General features: G+C 56.9%; 1 protein-coding gene across 2 annotated transcripts in view; it reads right to left on the reverse strand.

Annotated features, from left to right (window-relative positions):
• NOS3 (nitric oxide synthase 3) overlaps positions 1–20762 on the reverse strand; it is an 82320-nt gene that overhangs the window by 1173 nt on the left and 60385 nt on the right. The window contains exons 17-25 of one of the 2 annotated variants that reach the window (XM_039523661.1): positions 14687–14819; positions 11707–11785; positions 11430–11617; positions 10125–10306; positions 9272–9482; positions 2454–2541; positions 1582–1703; positions 1105–1253; positions 835–1029 (exon numbers count right to left, since the gene is read on the reverse strand). In XM_039523661.1, the coding sequence (XP_039379595.1) occupies positions 835–1029; positions 1105–1253; positions 1582–1703; positions 2454–2541; positions 9272–9482; positions 10125–10306; positions 11430–11617; positions 11707–11785; positions 14687–14819 (1347 nt within the window). Of the gene's footprint in view, positions 1–834; positions 1030–1104; positions 1254–1581; positions 1704–2453; positions 2542–9271; positions 9483–10124; positions 10307–11429; positions 11618–11706; positions 11786–14686; positions 14820–20762 lie in introns of those variants that run through there. The other variant, XM_039523662.1, reaches the window with a different exon arrangement.

The following is a 20762-nucleotide window of genomic DNA, read 5'->3' on the forward strand; positions in this document are numbered from 1 at the left end:
TCCTCCTGCCCCCCAGCTCTGCCGGCACGCCTCAGTCCCACCCCTCAGCCTCTATCCTAGCCCTGGGGTCCTCCAGCTCTGCCAGCACCCCTCAGTCCCGACCCACAGCCTCTATCCCAGCCCTGGGGTCCTCCTGCCCCCCAGCTCTGCCGGCACCCCTCAGTCCCGACCTGCAGCCTCTATCCTAGCTCTGGGGTCTCCCTGCCCCCCAGCTCTGCCGGCGCCCCTCAGTCCTGACCTGCAGCCTCTATCCTAGCCCTGGGGTCCCCCAGCTCTGCCGGCACCCCTCAGTCCCGACCTGCAGCCTCTATCCTAGCTCTGGGGTATCCCTGCCCCCCAGCTCTGCCGGCACCCCTCAGTCCCGACCCGCACCCCTATCCCAGCCCTGGGGGCCCCTGCCCCCCAGCTCGGCCGGCACCCCTCAGTCCCCACCCGCACCCTATCCCAGCCCTGGGGTCCTCCTGCCCCCCAGCTCTGCCGGCACCCCTCAGTCCCGACCCGCACCCCTATCCCAGCCCTGGGGTCCCCTGCCCCCCAGCTCTGCCGGCACCCCTCAGTCCCGACCCGCACCCCTATCCCAGCCCTGGGGTCCCCTGCCCCCCAGCTCTGCTGGCACCCCTCAGTCCCACCCCTCAGCCTCTATTCTAGCCCTGGGGTCCCCCAGCTCTGCCGGCACCCCTCAGTCCCGACCTGCAGCCTCTATCCTAGCCCTGGAGTCCCTACACCCCCAGCTCTGCCGGTGCCCCTCACTCCCAACCCACAGCCCCCTGCTAGCCCAGCCCAGGGTCCCCGTGTCCCCATGCCACCAGCTGGAGCTGCTCCCCCACCCCGTACCCGGAGTTCGCTGATTAAGTCTCCGGCCTCGGCCAGCGTCATGCCTCCCTCCTGGGCCAGGATCTGCTGCACCGTCTGCAGGACGCCGGTGGCCATGGTGACGTCCCCACAGACGTAGAGGTGGCCTCCGCGCTGGCACAGCACCTGGTACACATCGTCTGCCAGCTGCGTCCGCAGGATGTCTTGCACGTAGGCCTGGGGCAGGGCAGAGTGTCACTGTTAGCCGCCCTGGCCCACCCCAGCCAGCCCCCCGGATGCAGCTCCCGTTACCTTGGGGAAGTCGGGGTCCCTGGAGAAGGCTGTCAGCACCCGGCTCAGCGCCCCCTTCTGCTGAGCCTCCAGCGCCTCCTGCTGGTAGAGGTGGTCAAGGCGGGCACAGCGGCAGCCAAACACCAGGGTCATCTCGCCCACCCGGAGGCCTGGAGGGCAGAGGCAGGGTTAGGGGCAGCACTGGCCCCCCAGCCTCGGGAACCTGCCCCTGCCCTGGCCCTGCTGAGACCCCTCCCGGACACACCTGGCCCTCCCAGTGCCCCTTGGGAAACGCGCACCAGGTCCCCCCGACCAAGATCCCTAGGGACCCCCAGCCCCCCAACCCAATCCAGGTGCATGGAGGCACGCAACCCCCCAACCCCAGGCCCGGCCCCGAGACTCCCAACCTTCCCAGGCCATGAGCCCTAGGGACCCCTAGACCCCCTGCCCAGTCCAGGTCCCCCAGCCCCCACAGCCGTGCCCCCCTGCCCGTCTGACCTTCCATCTCCATGTCATGCAGCCTCTGCTGCCAGAACCCCCGGAAGGGGGCGATGCCAGTGCCTGGACCCACCAGGATGCAGGGGGCGCTGGGGTCCTGCGGGAGCCGGAAGGATGGGGCCCTGTGTGGGGAATGATGGTGTCTGGGGCGTGGCACCGGGTTGGGCACCCAGCACTGCCCACAGCCAGTGCACTGTAGGGGCCTTGGGGCAGGGGCCACAGCAACAGGAAAGGTTAATGGGAGGGGGAGGGGTCCCCAGACTAGGGGTGGAGCAGGGCATGCTGGGAGCTGTAGTCCCTGTGGGGTAAATAAGGCTCAGGTGGGAGCAGGGCATGCTGGGAGCTGTAGTCCCCATGGGGTAAATGGGGGCTCAGGCAGGAGCAGGGCATGCTGGGAGCTGTAGTCCCCGTGGGGTAAATGAGGCTCAGAAAGGAGCAGGGCATGCTGGGAGCTGTAGTCCCCATGGGGTAAATGGGGCTCAGGCGGGAGCAGGGCATGCTGGGAGCTGTAGTCCCCGTGGGGTAAATGGGGCTCAGAGGGGAGCAGGGCATGCTGGGAGCTGTAGTCCCCGTGGGGTAAATGGGGCTCAGGCAGGAGCAGGGCATGCTGGGAGCTGTAGTCCCCATGGGGTAAATGGGGCTCAGGCAGGAGCAGGGCATGCTGGGAGCTGTAGTCCCCGTGGGGTAAATGGGGCTCAGAGGGGAGCAGGGCATGCTGGGAGCTGTAGTCCCCGTGGGGTAAATGGGGCTCAGAGGGGAGCAGGGCATGCTAGGGCCTGTGGGGTGGAAGAGCCACAGGAGGGAGCATGCGGGTAGGGTCCCAGCCCCCATCCAGGCTCTGTGCCCCGGGGTAGGGTCCTGGCCCCCCTTACCCTCTGATGAAGGTGGGCACCATGTCCCCCTCCTGAAGCTGGGCCAGCCAGGTGGAACAGACGCCGAAGTGCAGGGGCCCCTGGCCGTCTGTGGGACACAGGGGAAGAGGGGCAGGGTGCTCAGAAGCCTGATGGGGATGGCACCTGCCCCCCATCCTCTCTCTCCTTCCACCCAGTGCCCTCCCCATGTCCCCTCAGATACCCTCCCCCATCCCCCCCATCGCAGGCTCCTTCTCTCTTCCCAGCTCCATCTCCCTGGGACAGGGGGGAAGAGCCGGGCTGCTCACCTCGCTGTGGGGTTGCCCTGGCTAGGGGGGTATCACTCACTCTGGCTGTGTGGGGTGTTGCTCACTCTTGCTGGGTCACCCCCTGGCTGTGTGGGCCTGCTCCCTTGGCTGAGGGGGAAGGCGGTGTAACATTCAAGCCATAACTATGATGTATTTTCATGAGAGAGATCAGTGAAACGGTTCTGATTTACTGAATGTGATTATCCTAGTTGTGTGCTTGTAGCACTTTTGTATCTGAAGTTAGGAATATTGACTCTGTATCTGTATGAGAGATGTGTTAACACCCGGGGCAGGCCCACTGGTAGGCAGAATGCAGTCAGTCTAGATCAGTGGCTCTCAAACTTTTGTACTGGTGACCCCTTCCACACAGCGAGCCTCTGAGTGCGACCCTCCTTATAAATTAAAAACACTTGTTTATATATTTAACACCATTATAAATGCTGGAGGCAAAGCGGGGTTTGGGGTGGAGGCTGACAGCTCACGACTCCCCATGTGATAACCTTGTGACACCCTGAGAACCCCTGCGCTAGATGGCTGGCTGGGAAGGGCCATTAAAGAAAACAACAGGCCTTAGGAGAAGTTTATCTCCCACCTGGGAGCCTTCCTGAGGATGCTCTAAACAGCCTCTGACTTGTGGCTGCTAGAACTACAGGATCATGTGACCGAGTCACCTGGTGCAGGACTCCATCTTGGGATGTCAGTGCTTTTCCACTGACTGGCGCGGGAACCAGGGTTCCGGCCCTATGCGAAGCCACATAAGGGGAGTGACATAATCGGGGTTCTTTGTCACTGACTCCCTGCCCAAAGAGACTCCGGGAAACACCTGAGGTACAAGGACTGAACTGGGGGGAAGGGCTGGACCCCGGCGAGAGGGCTCCGTAGCCTGTGCATGGAACACCTGGGCATTCCAAGCCGTGAGCAAGTGCAGTTTGCCCCTAAGAATCTGCAGCCTGCCGGTGTCATCTCTTGGGGTGAGACTCTGCTACTCATACCCAGTCTATTTAGCACGTTAAGCTTCAGAACATAAGAACGGCCATACACGGTCAGACCAAGGTCCATGTAGCCCGGTGTCCTGTCTTCCGAGAGTGGCCAATGCCAGGTGCCCCAGAGAGAATGAACAGAACAGGGAATCATCAAGTGACCCATCCTCTGTTGCCCATTCCCAGCTTCTGGCAAACAGAGGCTCGGGACACCATCCCTGCCCATCCTGGCTAATAGCCATTGATGGACCTGCCCTCTATGAACGTATCTAGTTCTTTTTTGAACGCTATTATAGTCTTGGACTTCACAACATCCTCTGGCAAGGAGTTCCACAGGTTGACTGTGCGTTGTGTGAAAAAATACTTCCTTTTGTTTGTTTTAAACCTGCTGCCATTAATTTCATTTGGTGGCCCCTTGTTCTTGTTATGAGAAGTAAATAACACTTCCTTGTTTACTTTCTCCACACCAGTCACGATTTTATAGTCATCTTTTTTCTGAGCTGAAAAGTCCCAGTCTTATTAATCTCTCCTCATACTGAAGCCATTCCATACCCCGATCATTTTTGTTGCCCTTTTCTGAACCTTTTCCAATTCCAATATATCTTTTTTTGAGATGGGGAGACCACATCTGCACGCAGTATTCAAGGTGTGCACATACCATGGGTTTATATAGCGGCAATATGATATTTTCTGTCTTATATCTCTCCCTTTCTTAATGCTTCCCAACATTCTGATCGCTTTTCTGACTGTCTCTGCACATTGAGTGGATGTTTTCAGAGAACTATCCACAATGACTCCAAGATCTTTCTGGTGTGCTAACAGCTAATTTAGACCCCATCATTATATATGTATAGTTGGGATTATGTTTTCCAATGTGCATTACTTTGCATTGATCAACATTGAATTTCATCTGTCATTTTGTTGCCCAGTCACCCAGTTTTTGTGTCTGGCTGGAGTCTGCCTGGGACTTAACTATCTTGAGTAGTTTGTATCATCTGAAAATGTTGCCACCTTACTGTTTACTCCTTTTTCCAGATCAGTTATGAATATGTTGAATAGGACTCGTCCCAGTGCAGATCCCTGGGGGACACCACTATTTACCTCTCTCCATTCTGAAAACTGACCATTTATTCCTACCCTTTGTTTCCTATCTTTTAACCAGTAACCGATCCATGAGAGAACCTTCCCTCTTGTCCCATGACAGCTTACTTTGCTTAAGAGCCTTTGGTGAGGGACCTTGTGAAAGGCTTTCGGAAAATCTAAGTATGCTATTGTGATGTTATTGACACAAACGGGGACCATATAGATCATTGTTGCAACCAAGGTCCTGTAAAAGCAGGAAAGAGTCTTGTGGCACCTTATAGACTAACAGACGTTTGGGAGCAAGGTCCTGTAGTGGCACCAAATCTTGTATAAAGGGGGTCTAATAAGGTGTCTCAGACAAGGTTATGATTGGCTGGTTCTGGTTATGCTGTCTGGGTGCATGTATCAATTTTGTACTTAAAGTTACAAGTATTGGCTCTATCCTGTCTGTATTTCAAACTTGTGCTGTGCTTCTGGGTGACACCCCAGACAAGTTGGTGTTAGCTCTGCCTAGCCTGCTTGATGGCCCATTAAGGACCATCAGCTACAACTGACCCACTGTGAGAGAAGCAGATACACCTTGTGGCTCAGCAAGGCAGGGACCTGGCTATGGACAGAACTCTGAGGTTTTTCCAGGCCATGTGCTGGGCAGCTTCTCTTTGGAACAAAGAAAGCAGAGACCACATGGCAAGAGACTATAAAAAGCTGCTGCATCTCCTCCATCTTGTCTTCAATCCTGCTCCTTGCCTCTGGAGGGACCTTGCTACAAACTGAAGCTCTGAACAAAGGACTGAACGACCCATCCCAGTGGGGGATGTTCCAGAGACTTGATTTGAATCTGCAGTTTATTCTATCACTGCTGCAAGCCTGAACCAAGAACTTTGCCATCACTGTATTGTAAGGGATTGGCAACAGCGTGATTTGTGGGTAAGATCTGATCTGTATATTGACCTGAGACTGAAGCTTGGTCCTTCGGGATCGAGAGAACCACTTTTCTTTTACTGGGGTGTTGGTTTTCATCCCCAGGACGAGTGGCACTGGTGGTGATACTGGGAAGCTGGAGTGTCTAAGGGAATTGCTTGTGTGACTTGTGGTTAGCCAGTGGGGTGAGACCAAAGTCCTCTCTGGCTGGCTGGTTTGGTGCCTTAGAGGTGGAGAACCCCCAGCCTGGGGCTGTGACTGCCCTGTTTGAGCAATTTGTCCTGAATTGATACTCTCAGTTGAGTCCCACCAGAGGCAGCTTCGTTACAACTATATCTGCTGGATCCCCCTTGTCCACATGCTTGTTGACCCTCTCAAAGAATTCTAGTAGATTGGTGAGGCATGATTTCCCTTTACTAAAACCATGTTGACTATTTCCCAACAAATTATGTTCATCTCTGTGTCTGACAATTCTGTCCAGTTTGCCCGGTACTGAAGTCAGGCTTACCAGCCTGTAATTGCCAGGATCACCTCTGGAGCCCTTTTTGAAAATTGGCATCACATTAGCTCTCCTCCAGTCATCTGGTACAGAAGCTGATTTAAATGATAGGTTACAGACTACAGTGAGTAGTCCTGCAATTTCACATTTGAGCTCCTTCAGAACTCTGGGGTGAATCCCACCTGGGCCGGGTGACTTATTGCTGTTTAGTTTATCAATTTGTTCCAAAACCTCCTCTAATGACACCTCAATCTGGGACAGTCCCTGAGATCTGTCACCTAACAAGCATGGCTCAGGTGTGGGAATCTCCCTCACGTCCTCAGCTGTGAAGACCGATGCAAAGGATTCATTTAGTTTTTCTGCAATGGCAATGGCAATGCAATACAATATGATGGGGCCTAATTTAGCTACAACAAGTCAGGAAAAAGATCTTGGCGTCATCGTGGATAGTTCTCTGAAGATGTCCACGCAGTGTGCAGAGGCGGTCAAAAAAGCAAACAGGATGTTAGGAGTCATTAAAAAGGGGATAGAGAATAAGACTGAGAATATATTATTGCCCTTATATAAATCCATGGTACGCCCACATCTCGAATACTGTGTACAGATGTGGTCTCCTCACCTCAGCAAAGATACACTGGCACTAGAAAAGGTTCAGAGAAGGGCAACTAAAATGATTACATGTTTGGAGAGGGTCCCATATGAGGAGAGATTAAAGAGGCTAGGACTTTTCAGCTTGGAAAAGAGGAGACTAAGGGGGGATCTGATAGAGGTATATAAAATTATACAATAAATAAATTAATAGAGATACACCTATCTCCTAGAAGGGACCCTGAAGGGTCATTGAGTTGAGTCCAGCCCCCTGCCTTCACTAGCAGCACCAAGTACTGATTTTGCCCCAGATCCCTAAGTGGCCCCCTCAAGGATTGAGCTCACACCCCTGGGTTTAGCAGGCCAATGCTCACACCACTGAGCTGTCCCTCCTCCCTTTATGAGTTATGTGGAGAAAGTAAATAAGGAAAAGTTATTTACTTGTTCCCATAAAACAAGAACTAGGGGTCACCAAATGAAATTAATAGGCAGCAGGTTTAAAACAAATAAAAGGAAGTTCTTCTTCATGCAGCGCACAGTCAACCTGTGGAACTCCTTGCCTTAGGAGGTGGTGAAGGCTGGAACTATAACAGTGTTTAAAAGAAAACTGGATAAATTCATGGAGGTTAAGTCCATAAATGGCTATTAGCCAGGATGGGTAAGGAATGGTGTCCCTAGCCTCTGTTCGTCAGAGGGTGGAGATGGATGGCAGGAGAGAGATCACTTGATCATTGCCTGTCAGGTTCACTCCCTCTGGGGCACCTGGCATTGGCCACTGTCAGTAGACAGATCCCGGGCTAGATAGACCTTTGGTCTGACCTGGTACGGCCGTTCTTATGGCCTTGTCGTCCTTGAGTGCTCCCTTAGCATCTCGATCATCCAGTGGCCCCACTGGTTGTTTAACAGGCTTCCTGCTTCTGATGTACTTAAAAAAAAATTACTATTACTTTTTGAGTCTTTAACTAGCTGTTTTTCAAATTCTTTCTTGGCCTTCCTAATTCTATTTTTACACTTCATTTGCCAGTGTTTATGCTCCTTTCTATTTTCCTCACTAGGATTTAACTTCCACTTTTCAAAAAATGCCTTTTTGCCTCTCACAGCTTCTTTTACTTTGTTGTTTAACCACGGTAACTCTTTTTTAGTTCTCTTACAATGGTTTTTAAATTGAGGGATACATTCAAGCTGAGTCTCTATTATGGTGTGTTTAAAAAGTTTCCATGCAGCTTGCAGAGATTTCACTTTTGGTGCTGTACCTTTTAATTTCTGTTTAACAAACCTCCTCATTTTTGTGTAGTTCCCCTTTCTGAAATTAAATGCTGCAGTGTTGGGATGCTGTGGTGTTTTTCCTGGCACAGGGATATTAAATTTAATTATATTATGGTCACTATTACCAAGGGGTCCAGCTATATTTACCTCTTGGACCAGATCCCGTGCTCCACTTAGGACTACATCAAGAATTACCTCTCCCCTTGTGGGTTCCAGGACCAGCTGCTCCAAGAAGCAGTCATTTAAGGTGTCAAGAAACTTTCTCTCTGCATCCCGTCCTGAGGTGACATGTGCCCAGTCAATGTGGGGATAGCTGAAATCCCCCATTATTATTGATTTTTTTTATTTTTGTAGCCTCCCTAATCTCCCTGAGCATTTCACAGTCTCTGTCACCATTCTGGTCAGGTGGTCGGTAGTATATCCCCATTGCTATATTATTATTAGCGCATGGAATTTCTATCCATAGAGATTCTATGGTACAGTTTGATTCATTGACAATTTTTACTTCTTTTGATTCTACGCTTTCTTTCATGTGTGGTGCCACTCCCCCACCAGCACGACCTGTTCTGTGCTTCCGATATATTTTGTATCTTGGTATTACTGTGTCCCATTGATTATCCTTGTTCCACCAGGTTTCTGCTTAGATTGTGTTTTTGTTTGTTTGCTAGGTAACCTGCTTTGATCTCTTTGCTATCCCTTATAATCACTTAAAATCTCTTTTGTAGTTAATAAACTTGTTTTTGTTTTGTCTAAAACTAGTGTGTAGAAATCATAACTTGGGGCAGACAGCTGTGTATATTCCTCTCCACATTGACTTTCATGAGCTTACGCTGTACAGATCTCTGGGCAGCGCAAGATGATATAACTGTGGGTTTACACTCGGGAGGCGGGTCCGTGCCTTAGGAACTGGGAGGTGCCTTAGCTGTGCCTTCCCATGCAGGGGCTGGTTAAAGAACCGGTGTGTATGTAACTGCAGCTGGGTGTGTCTCTACCTGGAGCCTGGCACAGGGCTTGGCAGGCTGGTCACAGCAATACAGTGCAAAGGGAGCTAATACTGGTGGGTCGGGGGGCTCAGTGGTACCCCAGTTCCAGGGGACACCCCGGGGGGAAGCTGTCACAGGGGGTTGCTCACTCTGGCTGGGAGGGGAAGGGGGGGTCGCTCACCCTGGCTGGGGGGAAGGGGCAGGCACTCACCCTGGCTGCGGTAGGCCAGCACGGCCACGGTGAGGTGGATCTGGCCGGGGTGGGCGCCGGGCGCGGAGCTGACCGAGTAGTAACGTGGCTGTAGCAGGGGCAGCTGGGTGAGCAGCAGGGAGGCGGGCAGCACCAGCGAGGGGAACTGCTCCAGCACCTGGCCCAGCGTGGGGCACCGGAACCACTTCCACTCCTCGTATTGCTGGGCGTCCTGCAACGGCAGCCAGCTGGGACCCACCGAGCCCCCCACAGCCCCTCCCCCGAGCCCCAACCACAGCCGGGCTGGGACCCAACGAGCCCCCACGCTCCCTCCCCGAGCCCCAACCACAGCTGGGCTGGGACCCACCGAGCCCCCACAGCCCGTGCCCCGAGCCCCACCCACTGGCGGGCTGGGACCCACCGAGCCCCCGAGAGCCCCTCCCCCGAGCCCCAACCACCGCCGGGGTGGGACCCACCGAGCCCCCCTCAGCCCCTCCCCCGAGCCCCAACCACAGCCGGGCTGGGACCCACCGAGCCCCCCACAGCCCCTCCCGAGCCCCAACCACAGCCGGGCTGGGACCCATCGAGCCCCCCCCAGCCCCTCCCCCGAGCCCCACCCACCGCCGGGCTGGGACCCATCGAGCCCCCCACAGCCCCTCCCCCGAGCCCCAACCACAACCGGGCTGGGACCCACCGAGCCCCCCACAGCCCCTCCCGAGCCCCAACCACAGCCGGGCTGGGACCCCCCGAGCCCCCCACAGCCCCTCCCCCGAGCCCCAACCACATCTGGGCCACCCCCACCCAGCGCAGGGCCACTGCCCAGGCTGCTCCCCCAGCGGTGTCCCAGACAGCGCCCCCCGGAGGCCCCTCGCACCTGGCTGAGCCGCTGCAGCTGCTCCCGCTCAGCGGCGTCCTCGGCCAGCGTGGCCAGCAGCTGCAGGAGCTGGGGGCTGGGCGGGGTGGTGATGTCCAGGAAGAAGGTGAGGGCCTGGCGCAGGGTGCAGGGCGGCAGGCGGCCGAGGGGCACCCAGCTGGCCTTGGGGCTGGCGCGCCCGCCTGCAGAGAGACCGGGGAGGGGGGGAACGTCGTCTGGGATAGGACCTCTAGCCATGCCTCGGTTTCCCTCTTTACTTTATGTGGCTACCCCCTGGGTGCTCAGCAGGGGGCAGGAGGGGTGTGCACAGCCTCCCGCAGGCCCCGGCCAGGAGCACGGAGCGAGATGGGGCACAGGGGCCGGAGGCCCCGTCCCAGAGTGTGGAGGTCACAGGGCTGCCGTAGGGAACTGGGGGCCCCTGGGCCTGGCCTGCTAAGGGGTCACTCCCAAGGGCTGTGACAGGCTGGGCACAGACCAGACCTGGGGGGTCCACGAGGGAGCCCGAGCTCTGCTGCCATCGGGGGCGGCCCCCCATGTGCCCAACCACAGAGTCATTTTGGAGGAAGCAACACAGAGAGTCAGAGCAAAAGGGGGCTCTAGCTGCCAGATTCCTCCCCCCCATGGGACCCCCCCAGGCGCTAGCACCAGGATCCCCCCAGACCCCCATGGGACCCCCCAGGCGCTAGCACCAGGATCCCCCCAGACCCCCATGGGACCCCCAGGCGCTAGCACCAGGCTCCCCCCCGACCCCCATGGGACCCCCCAGGTGCTAGCACCAGGATCCCCCCAGACTCCCATGGGACCTCCCAAGCACTGGCACCGCCCCCCCCACAGAACCCCCCATGGGACCCCACAGGCACTATCACCAGGGTCCCCCCAGACCCCCATGGGACCCCCAGGCACTGGCACCGCCCCCCCACAGAACACCCCATGGGATCCCCCAGGCGCTAGCACCAGGATCCCCCACAGAACCCCCCATGGGACCTCCCAGGCACTGGCACCGCCCCACAGACCCCATGGGATCCCCAGGCACTGGCACTGCCCCCCCACAGAACCCCCCATGGGACCCCACAGGCACTATCACCAGGGTCCCCCCAGACCCCCATGGGACCCCCAGGCACTGGCACGGCCCCCACAGAACCCCATGGGACCCCACAGGCACTATCACCAGGGTCCCCAGACCCCATGGGACCCCAGGCACTGGCACTGCCCCCCCCACAGAACACCCCATGGGATCCCCCAGGCACTAGCACCAGGGTCCCTGCCCCCAGCGTTGGCTCTGGGGAGGAGCCCCTGGCCTCTCACCACTGGTTGCCTTCTCCAGGAACTCCAGGGCCACGGGCTCCTCATCAGGGGGCGGTTCCTCCACGCGCTCCAGCAGCTCCTGCACCAGCTCTGGGCGGTTGGCGGGGAAGATGCCCACGTGGTCCCCGGGCAGGTACTGCAGCTCCGGCTGCCCGGCCGTGTCCAGGCGCACCAGGATGGTGGAGCGGCTGGGAGGGAGGGAGGCGTCAGAGCAGGCCCCAGCGCCAGGGGCGGGGGGCTCCCAGGCCAGGCAGGGCGGCCCGGGGGGGGGTCTCACCTGGACTCCTCGCTCTGCAGGTTCTGCACGGAAAGGACACGGCAGGGAAACACCCTGCGCTTGTGCACCTGGCATAAACCTGCCAAACAAGCACAGCCAGAGGGGTCAGTGGGGGCCAGCCCCCAGCAGGGGGCGCTGTGGGGAGGGGGTCAGGGTGGCTGCTGGTGACTCCAGCCTCTGCCCCTCCCATCAGAGGGTCCGGGCAGGGGGGGCTCCCGGCTACTCCCACCCTGGCCTCTCGCAGCAGGGAGTCCGGGGGCGGGGGGGCTCCCAGCCCCATAGAATCATAGAATCTCAGGGTTGGAAGGGACCTCAGGAGGGTTCTAGTCCAACCCCCTGCTCAGAGCAGGACCAAACCCAACTAAATCATCCCAGCCAGGGCTTTGTCAAGCCTGACCTTAAAAACCTCTAAGGAAGGAGATTCCACCCCCTCCCTAGGGAACCCATTCCAGTGCTTCACCACCCTCCTAGTGAAAAAGTTTTTCCGAATGTCCAACCTAAACCTCCCCCTCTGCAACTTGAGACCATTGCTCCATGTTCTGTCATCTGCCACCACTGAGAACAGTCTAGATCCATCCCCTTTGGAACCCCCTTTCAGGTAGTTGAAAGCAGCTATCAACCCCCCCCCTCATTCTTCTCTTCTGCAGACTAAACAATCCCAGTTCCCTCAGCCTCTCCTCATAAGTCATGTGCTCCAGCCCCCTAATCATTTTTGTTGCCCTCCGCTGGACTCTCTCCAATTTATCCACATCCTTCTTGTAGTGTGGGGCCCAAAACTGGACACAGTTCTCCAAATGAGGCCTCACCAGTGCTGAATAGAGGGGAATGAGCACATCCCTCGATCTGCTGGAAATGCCCCTACTTATACAACCCAAAATGCCATTAGCCTTCTTGGCAACAAGGGCACACTGTTGACTCATATTCAGCTTTTCGTCCACTGTAACCCCTAGGTCCTTTTCTGCAGAACTGCTGCCCAGCCATTCGGTCCCTAGTCTGTAGCAGTGCATGGGATTCTTCCGTCCTAAGTGCAGGACTCTGCACTTGTCCTTGTTGAACCTCATCAGGTTTCTTTTGGCCCAATCCTCTAATTTGTCTAGATCCCTCTGTATCCTATCCCTACCCTCCAGCATATCTACCACTCCTCCCAATTTAGTGTCATCTGCAAACTTGCTGAGGGTGCAGTCCACACCATCCTCCAGATCGTTAATGAAGATATTGAATAAAACCGGCCCCAGCACCGACCCTTGGGGCACTCCACTTGATACCGGCTGCCAACTAGACATGGAACCATTGATCACTACCCGTTGAGCCCGACCATCTAGCCAGTTTTCTATCCACCTTACCAGCCTCTCTCAGATCCATGGATTCCAAGGCCAGCAGGCCTGACCCTGCGTAACACTGGCCAGGGACCAGCAACTCCCAGAGCCGTGCTTCGAGCAAACGGCCGAGCCGGACTGAAGACCGGTGGTGACGTAGAATCCAGCCCGTGCCTGGCTCCATCGTCCCCATGGCTAACGCCCCTCGGTGCTAACAACGCGCCCCAGTGTGACAAAGTGGGGGGGTTTCTTGGTTCTTTCCGTGTTTTCCAGGGGGTTGCATGCACAGGGGGGTGGGATTCAGTGTCCCCGGGTGTTACTGGTTTAACGAGGGGAGGGGAGAGGGAGTTTGTTGTTACACAGGACCAGAGAGGGAACTCGGGACCCCGGCCAATGGCCTGGAGGATGGAGACCCCAGCGACTGGTGACCTGGTGACCCGGAGACCCGGCTCAGGAGTCGCAGCCGGTTCTGGCCAGTGGGAGGACAATGGGCTGCGGGGAGAGGACCCCGGTGACCTGACCAGCCGGTTCCAGCCCGAGGGGCCAGAGGACAGAAGAGGGGAGAGGGGGCCCAGGCGACCCTGTTTCCCTGGAGAGAAGCCAATGGACAGAGGGGGGCTGGGGCCGGGGGTATCAGAGGCCCAGCTGGGAAGCAGGGGGGCTCAGGGCTGGAGAGGGGGAGCAGGCAGAGCCCACTTGGATGCAGGGGGACTGGGATGTGCGGGGCTGAGGGAGGCCAGGCCTGAGACCCTGGGAGTTTCCTGAGCTGGGTTCAGACGCTCAGTAAACCCTCCTGTGTTACGCTGGCTGAGAGTCGCTCCGGGCTAGAGAGCAGGGGGCATCAGCCCCTTCGGGGGTGGCGACCCGGGGGTCCAGAGCGAGGGGACTCCCTGAGGGGCCCACGGCAGAGACAGACGCGCTGAGGCTCAGAGAGGTGCGGCTCCAGGAGGTGGAGGGGCCCGACCCCGAGAGAGAGCAGCCCCCCGAGAAGGGCTGTTGCACTGAAAGGGGCCCCCCCCCACGGACCGCACGGGGCCACGAGTCAGCACGATCTGTGAGTCCGTGAAACCCAGTGCCTGGCTTTGTCTAGTTTCAGCTTCTGGCCACTGGCTCCTCTTGGACCATCTGCTGCTCCAGCGTGGAGCCGGTGCTGGATCTGTGCCCCGTGTGGGCGCCCCGCTCACATCCGCCCAAGCACTGTGGTCGGCTGGGGCGTGAACCCCCCCGAGTGACGTGTCCCCGACAGCCGCTCCGGTGTGCACAGCGCTAGGTTGGCGCTGGGTCTCCCCCGGCCTTGCCCCCGCGCTCACTGGGTGAGTTACGCCGGCGGGACAGAGCCGCTCCACAGAGACCTTTCAGCAGTGCCGAGCCAGGCCCTCCCACTCTGATCCCTTCACCCCTGAGCGTGGCTGGGAGACGCTAACCAGACGGCGCAGGCAGGTCCCCAGCCCCTCAATCGCTTTCTGTGCTGACCGCCCCCCAATTTATCAACCTCCCTCTGGACAGGTGGCACCAGGGCCAGGCCGAGGGAAAAGCACCTCCCTGCCCGGACCCTGCAGCCAGCATCGCACGGGCCCTTGTGACTGCACCGTCGCACGGGGGGTCATGCCCGCCCCAAAGCTAGCGCCCCCCGCAGGGTGTGGAGGGGACTGGCCGGCAAGTACCTGTCAGCATGTCCGGGGGGTTGGCATGGACGCTCAGCTGGTATTTCTGGCGCTTCCAGTTTCGCCGGGGGGTGAAAATCTCCCTGACGGCTTCCTCGGCGTCGTCCCCAACGCAGAAGGTGTCGCAGGCGGCCTGTGGGGGGTGGGGGATCATTGGGAGCCCAGATCTCTGATGTCACAACCCTCAGGCCCTGCTGTGGGGGGCCCAGAACCCCAATACCACCCCTGGGGGCAGCTGGCTGCCAGTGAGACCTGAGCCAAGTGCGCAGCAAGGGGGCGCTTTTCCTTCTACAGTGGGGGGAGGAGACCCCGGTACCCTCACCCACCCCCACCCCTCCTGGTCCTGTGCCACTCTCATCTCGTGTTCTCGTCCATCCTCCCTGTGCAAGGAAAAGGCCCAGGTAGAGACCGTTGAATTGTGGAAATCAACGAATGGCTACACAGGTGGTGTCGGAGAGAAGGGTTTGGATTCTTCGACCATGGGATGGTGTTGCAAGAAGGAGGATTGCTAGGCAGAGACGTGCTCCACCTAACGAAGAGAGGGCAGAGCATCTTCGCAAGCAGGCTGGCTAACCTAGTGAGGAGGGCTTTAAACTAGGTTCACCGGGGGAAGGAGACCAAAGCCCCGAGGTAAGCGGGGAAGTGGGATACCAGGAGGAAGCACAAGCAGGAGACTGCAAGAGGGGAGGACTCCTGTCTCAGACCGAGAAAGCGGGACAATCAGCGGGTTATCTTAAGTGCCTAGACACAAATGCAAGAAGCCTGGGAAACAAGCAGGGAGAACTGGAAGTCCTGGCACAGTCAAGGAACTATGATGTGATTGAAATAACAGAGACTTGGTGGGATAACTCACATGACTGGAGCACTGTCATGGATGGATATAAACTGGTCAGGAAGGACAGGCAGGGCAGAAAAGGTGGGGGAGTTGCGTTGTATGTAAGAGAGCAGTATGACTGCTCAGAGCTCCGGTCTGAAACTGCAGAAAAACCTGAGAGTCTCTGGGTTAAGTTCAGAAGTGTGAGCAACAAGGGTGATGTCGTGGTGGGAGTCTGCTACAGACCACCAGACCAGGGGGATGAGGTGGACGAGGCTTTCTTCCAGCAACTAACAGAAGTTGCTAGATCACAGGCCCTGGTTCTCATGGGAGACTTTAATCACCCTGATATCTGCTGGGAGAGCAATACAGCGGGGCACAGACAATCCAGGAAGTTTTTGGAAAGTGTAGGGGACAATTTCCTGGTGCAAGTGCTGGAGGAACCAACTAGGGGCAGAGCTCTTCTAGACCTGCTGCTCACAAACAGGGAAGAATTAGTAGGGGAAGCAATAGTGGATGGGAACCTGGGAGGCCGTGATCATGAGATGGTCGAGTTCAGGATCCTGACACAAGGAAGAAAGGAGAGCAGCAGAATACGGACCCTGCACTTCACTCCCTCAGGGAGCTGATGGGCAGGATCCCCTGGGAGAATAACATGACGGGGAAAGGAGTCCAGGAGAGCTGGCTGTATTTTAAAGAATCCTTATTGAGGTTGCAAGAACAAACCATCCCAATGTGTAGGAAGAAAAGTAAATATGGCAGACAACCAGCTTGGCTTAACACTGAAATCCTTGCTGATCTTAAATGCAAAAAAACAGCTTACAAGAAGTGGAAGGTTGGACAAATGACCGGGGAGGAGTATAAAAGTATTGCTCAGGCAGGCAGGAGTGAAATCAGGAAGGCCAAATCACGCTTGGAGTTGCAGCTAGCTGGAGATGTTAGGAGTAACAAGAAGGGTTTCTTCAGGTATGTTAGCAACAAGAAGAAAGTCAAGGAAAGTGTGGGCCCCTCGCTGAATGAGGGAGGGAACCTAGTGACAGAGGATGTGGAGAAAGCTAATGTACTCAATGCTTTTTTTGCCTCTGTCTTCACAGACAAGGTCAGCTCCCAGACTGCTGCACTCTGCAGCACGGTACGGGGAGGAGGTGACCAGCTCTCTGTGGAGAAAGAAGTAGTTCGGGACTATTTAGAAAAGCTGGACGAGCACAAGTCCATGGGGCCGGATGCGCTGCATCCAAGGGTGCTAAAGGAGTTGGTGGATGTGATTGCAGAGCCATTGGCCATTATCTTTGAAAAATCATGGAGAACGGGGGAGGTCCCGGATGACTGGAAAAAGGCTACTGTAGTGCCCATCTTTAAAAAAGGGAAGAAGGAGGATCCGGGGAACTACAGGCCAGTCAGTCTCACCTCAGTCCCTGGAAAAATCATGGAACAGGTCCTCAAGGAATCAATTCTGAAGCACTTAGAGGAGAGGAAAGTGATCAGGAACAGTCAGCATGGATTCACCAAGGGCAAGTCATGCCTGACTAACCTAATTGCCTTCTATGAGGAGATAACTGGGTCTGTGGATGAGGGGAAAGCAGTGGATGTGATATATGTTGACTTTAGCAAAGCTTTTGATACAGTCTCCCACAGTATTCTTGCCGGCAAGTTAAAGAAGTATGGGCTGGATGATTGGACTATAAGGTGGATAGAAAGCTGGCTAGATCATCGGGCTCAACGGGTAGTGATCAATGGCTCCATGTCTAGTTGGCAGCCGGTTTCAAGTGGAGTGCCCCAAGGGTCGGTCCTGGGGCCAGTTTTGTTCAATATCTTCATTAACGATCTGGAGGATGGTGTGGACTGCACCCTCAGCAAGTTTGCAGATGACACTAAACTGGGAGGAGTGGTTGATACGCTGGAGGGTAGGGATAGGATACAGAGGGACCTAGACATATTAGAGGATTGGGCCAAAAGAAATCTGATGAGGTTCAACAAGGACAAGTGCAGAGTCCTTTCCCATTCACTGTTACAGACTAGGCACCGAGCAGCTAGGCAGCAGTTCTGCAGAAAAGGACCTAGGGGTCACATTGGACGGGAAGCTGAATATGAGTCAACAGTGTGCCCTTGTTGCCAAGAAGGCTAACGGCATTTTGGACTGTATAAGTAGGGGCATTGCCAGCAGATCGAGGGAAGTGATCATTCCCCTCTATTCGACATTGGTGAGGCCTCATCTGGAGAACTGTGTCCAGTTTTGGGCCCCACACTACAAGAAGGATGTGGAAAAATTGGAAAGAGTCCAGTGGAGGGCAACAAAAGTGATTGGGGGCTGGAGCACATGACTTATGAGGAGAGACTGAGGGAACTGTTTAGTCTGCAAAAGAGAAGAATGAGGGGGGATTTGAAGCTGCTTTCAACTACCTGAAAGGGGGTTCCAAAGAGGATGGATCTAGACTGTTCTCAGTGGTGGCAGATGACAGAACAAGGAGCAATGGTCTCAAGTTGCAGAGGGGGAGGTCTAGGTTGGATATTAGGAAACACTATTTCACTAGGAGGGTGGTGAAGCACTGGAATGGGTTCCCTAGGGAGGGGGTGGAATCTCCTTCCTTAGAGGTTTTTAAGGTCAGGCTTGACAAAGCCCTGGCTGGGATGATTTAGTTGGGTTTGGTCCTGCTTTGAGCAGGGGGTTGGACTAGATACCTCCTGAGGTCCCTTCCAACCCTGAGATTCTGTGATCTCCCGGAACCCCAATACCCCACTCCAGAGCCTGCCCTTCCCCTCTCTGTGCGCCCCAGTCCCCCTGTGCACCCCAACTCCTGCTTCACCCCAACTCCCGCTGCACCCCAACTCCCCCTGCATCAAGCCCCTCCCTCTGCACCTCTAATCCCCCTCTGCCCAGCTGTGATGCAGTAGGGAGCGGGGCAGATTGACCTGGGAATGTCGTCTAGTTTTACTGGGACTGTCTGCATTGGGGATGGGAGAGCAGGGGATGATTTTACTTGAGAGTTACCTGAGCTTGTAACCTGAGCCAGGACGGGGGAGGTGCCAGGTGACACCTTTGCCCGGGAAACTGGACAAAGGGAGGGAAGGAGCTGGGGGAAGGGGAAGAGAAATGGCTAGAGGGGGTTTTGTTTTTCAGTTTTGGTCTGGGGGGTGCAATGCAGGGAACCCCAAGGCTGGGGTCTAAGCTCCCCACCCCCCCAGAAGGACTTGATTGAGGGGTCCTGGTTGTACCTACAAGCCCTGCTTGGGACTGTGTTCCTGTCGGCTAATAAACCTTCTGTGTTACTGGCTGGCTGAGAGTCAGGTCTGACTGCAAAGTGGGGGTGCAGGACCCTGACTTCCCCGCACTCCGGGATAACTGGTGGCAGCGGTGGGATCTACTGCACCCCGTGGATGGCGCTTCCTGCAGTAAGTGACTGGGGAAGCAGTAAAACAAAGGGGGATTGACAGGACCAGGAGTGCTGAAGAGTCAGCGAGGGACGGTTTCAGGGCCCGATTAAACCCCTGGGAGTGTGTGACCAGAGAGAAGGACTTTTTCAGTAACAAGGTTCCCCTGGGGATCACAGCGAGCGGTCCCAGGGGCGGAGGAGTCTGCAGCTCGACCCTGGCAGAGAGGGGTGACCTTGAGAAGGGCTGGCACACCAGGGGTTCTCCCTGGAACCCGTGGGGAGCGGCGAGCACCCCGCCTGCGAGCGGCCAGCAGGAAGATGTATGCCAAGTGGCGTAAGTGCGACCTGGTGGAGATGTGCAAGCAGAGGGGGCTGCGCAGAGGGAGGCTCACCAAAGACCAGCTGATTGCCCAGCTGGAGGAGGGAGATCGCGTGAATGAACTGATCCGTCTCTGAGGGAAGCAGCCTGGCAGATGCAGCGCAGGCACCCGTGTCTGTCCCCGCTGGGAGTGGTCAGCCGGCTGCAGAGGGCTTCCCGAGACCCCTTCTTCCTATGCCTAGGGGAAGGGCGGGGAGGAGCCCAGCAAATACTGAGGGCACCGTGACCCCCTCGGCCAGCAGGGGATCCTCCCGGAGGAGCTCCCCATTGCTGGAGTTGAGGCGGCTGGACTTGGAGAAGGAGATAAGGCTGAAAGAGCTGGAGTTGAGGCAGCAGGAACTGATGGAGGAGCGAGCAGAACGAGCAGAACGGGAAAAACAGAGACAGCATGAACTGGAGGAGAAAGAGAAACAGAGACATTATGAACTGGAGGAGAAAGAGAGACAGAGGCAGCATGAACTGGAGGAGAAAGAGCGACAGCGTCAACATGAGCTGGGCCTGGCGAGGCTGGGGGGCAGCAGGCCCCCGGCTGCGGTGAGTGAGGGGGGCCCAGGCCGGCGCGGAGCTTTGATAAGTGCATCCTGGCCCCGCGCAAGGAGGGGGAGGACATGGGTGACTTCCTGGATGCCTTTGAGACGGCCTGCGAGCTGCACCAGGTAGATCCTGCGGACAGGCTCCGGGTTCTCACCCCCTTACTGGACCCCAAAGCCGTGGCATTGTACGGCCAGCTGGGAGAGGAGGAGAAAGGGAACTACGGCCCATTCCAGCAGGCCCTGCTGTGCGAGTTTGGGCTGACCCCTGAGATGTACCGGGAGAGGTTCCGGAGTCAGGATAAAACCCCTGAGGTCTCCTATCTGCAACTGGCCGTCCGCATGGAGGGGTACGCCAGCAAGTGGGCAGATAGGGCCCAGACGCCGGGGGACCTGGTTAAACTGCTGGTACTGGAGCAGCTGTATGAGCGGTGCCCATCCGACCTGAGGCTGTGGTTGAGAGACCAAAAGCCAGAGAACCCGCGACATGCAGGGCGGCTGGCCGATGACTATGTGAAGAGCCGGTCGGGGGGTGGCAGGGAGGAGCCCCAAAGGAACAGGCCCGCTGCGATGCAGAGAGAGTGTCATCCTGGGACCTCCCAAAGGGGAAACATGGAGAACCCCCTCCCAAGGGGAACATACGGCGTCAGGACCAACCAGCCGGCTCGAGGGGACCAATGGGACATGGGCTGCTATCACTGTGGCCAGAGAGGCCACATACGGACCCAGTGCCCCAGGCTCAAGGACAGACTGAGCAGACCGACCCCTCACCGGGTTAACTGGGTAGAGACCCAGCCGGACGAGGGGCAGGCTTCCCAGGCAAGTGGGGCTGACAGCTTATCAACTGCTCAGGAGAGAGGAGGTCCCCAGGCCTGCTGCTCTGGGGGGCTGGATGCTCCGGACACAAGGTTCTCTGTTTACAGGGTGGGCGCGGGGCTGTCCCTGCGGAGCGAGTGCCTTGTTCCCCTGGAGGTGGATGGGA

The sequence above is a fragment of the Mauremys reevesii genome, linkage group 2 (genome assembly GCF_016161935.1).
Source record: "Mauremys reevesii isolate NIE-2019 linkage group 2, ASM1616193v1, whole genome shotgun sequence".
NCBI lineage: Eukaryota > Metazoa > Chordata > Testudines > Geoemydidae > Mauremys > Mauremys reevesii.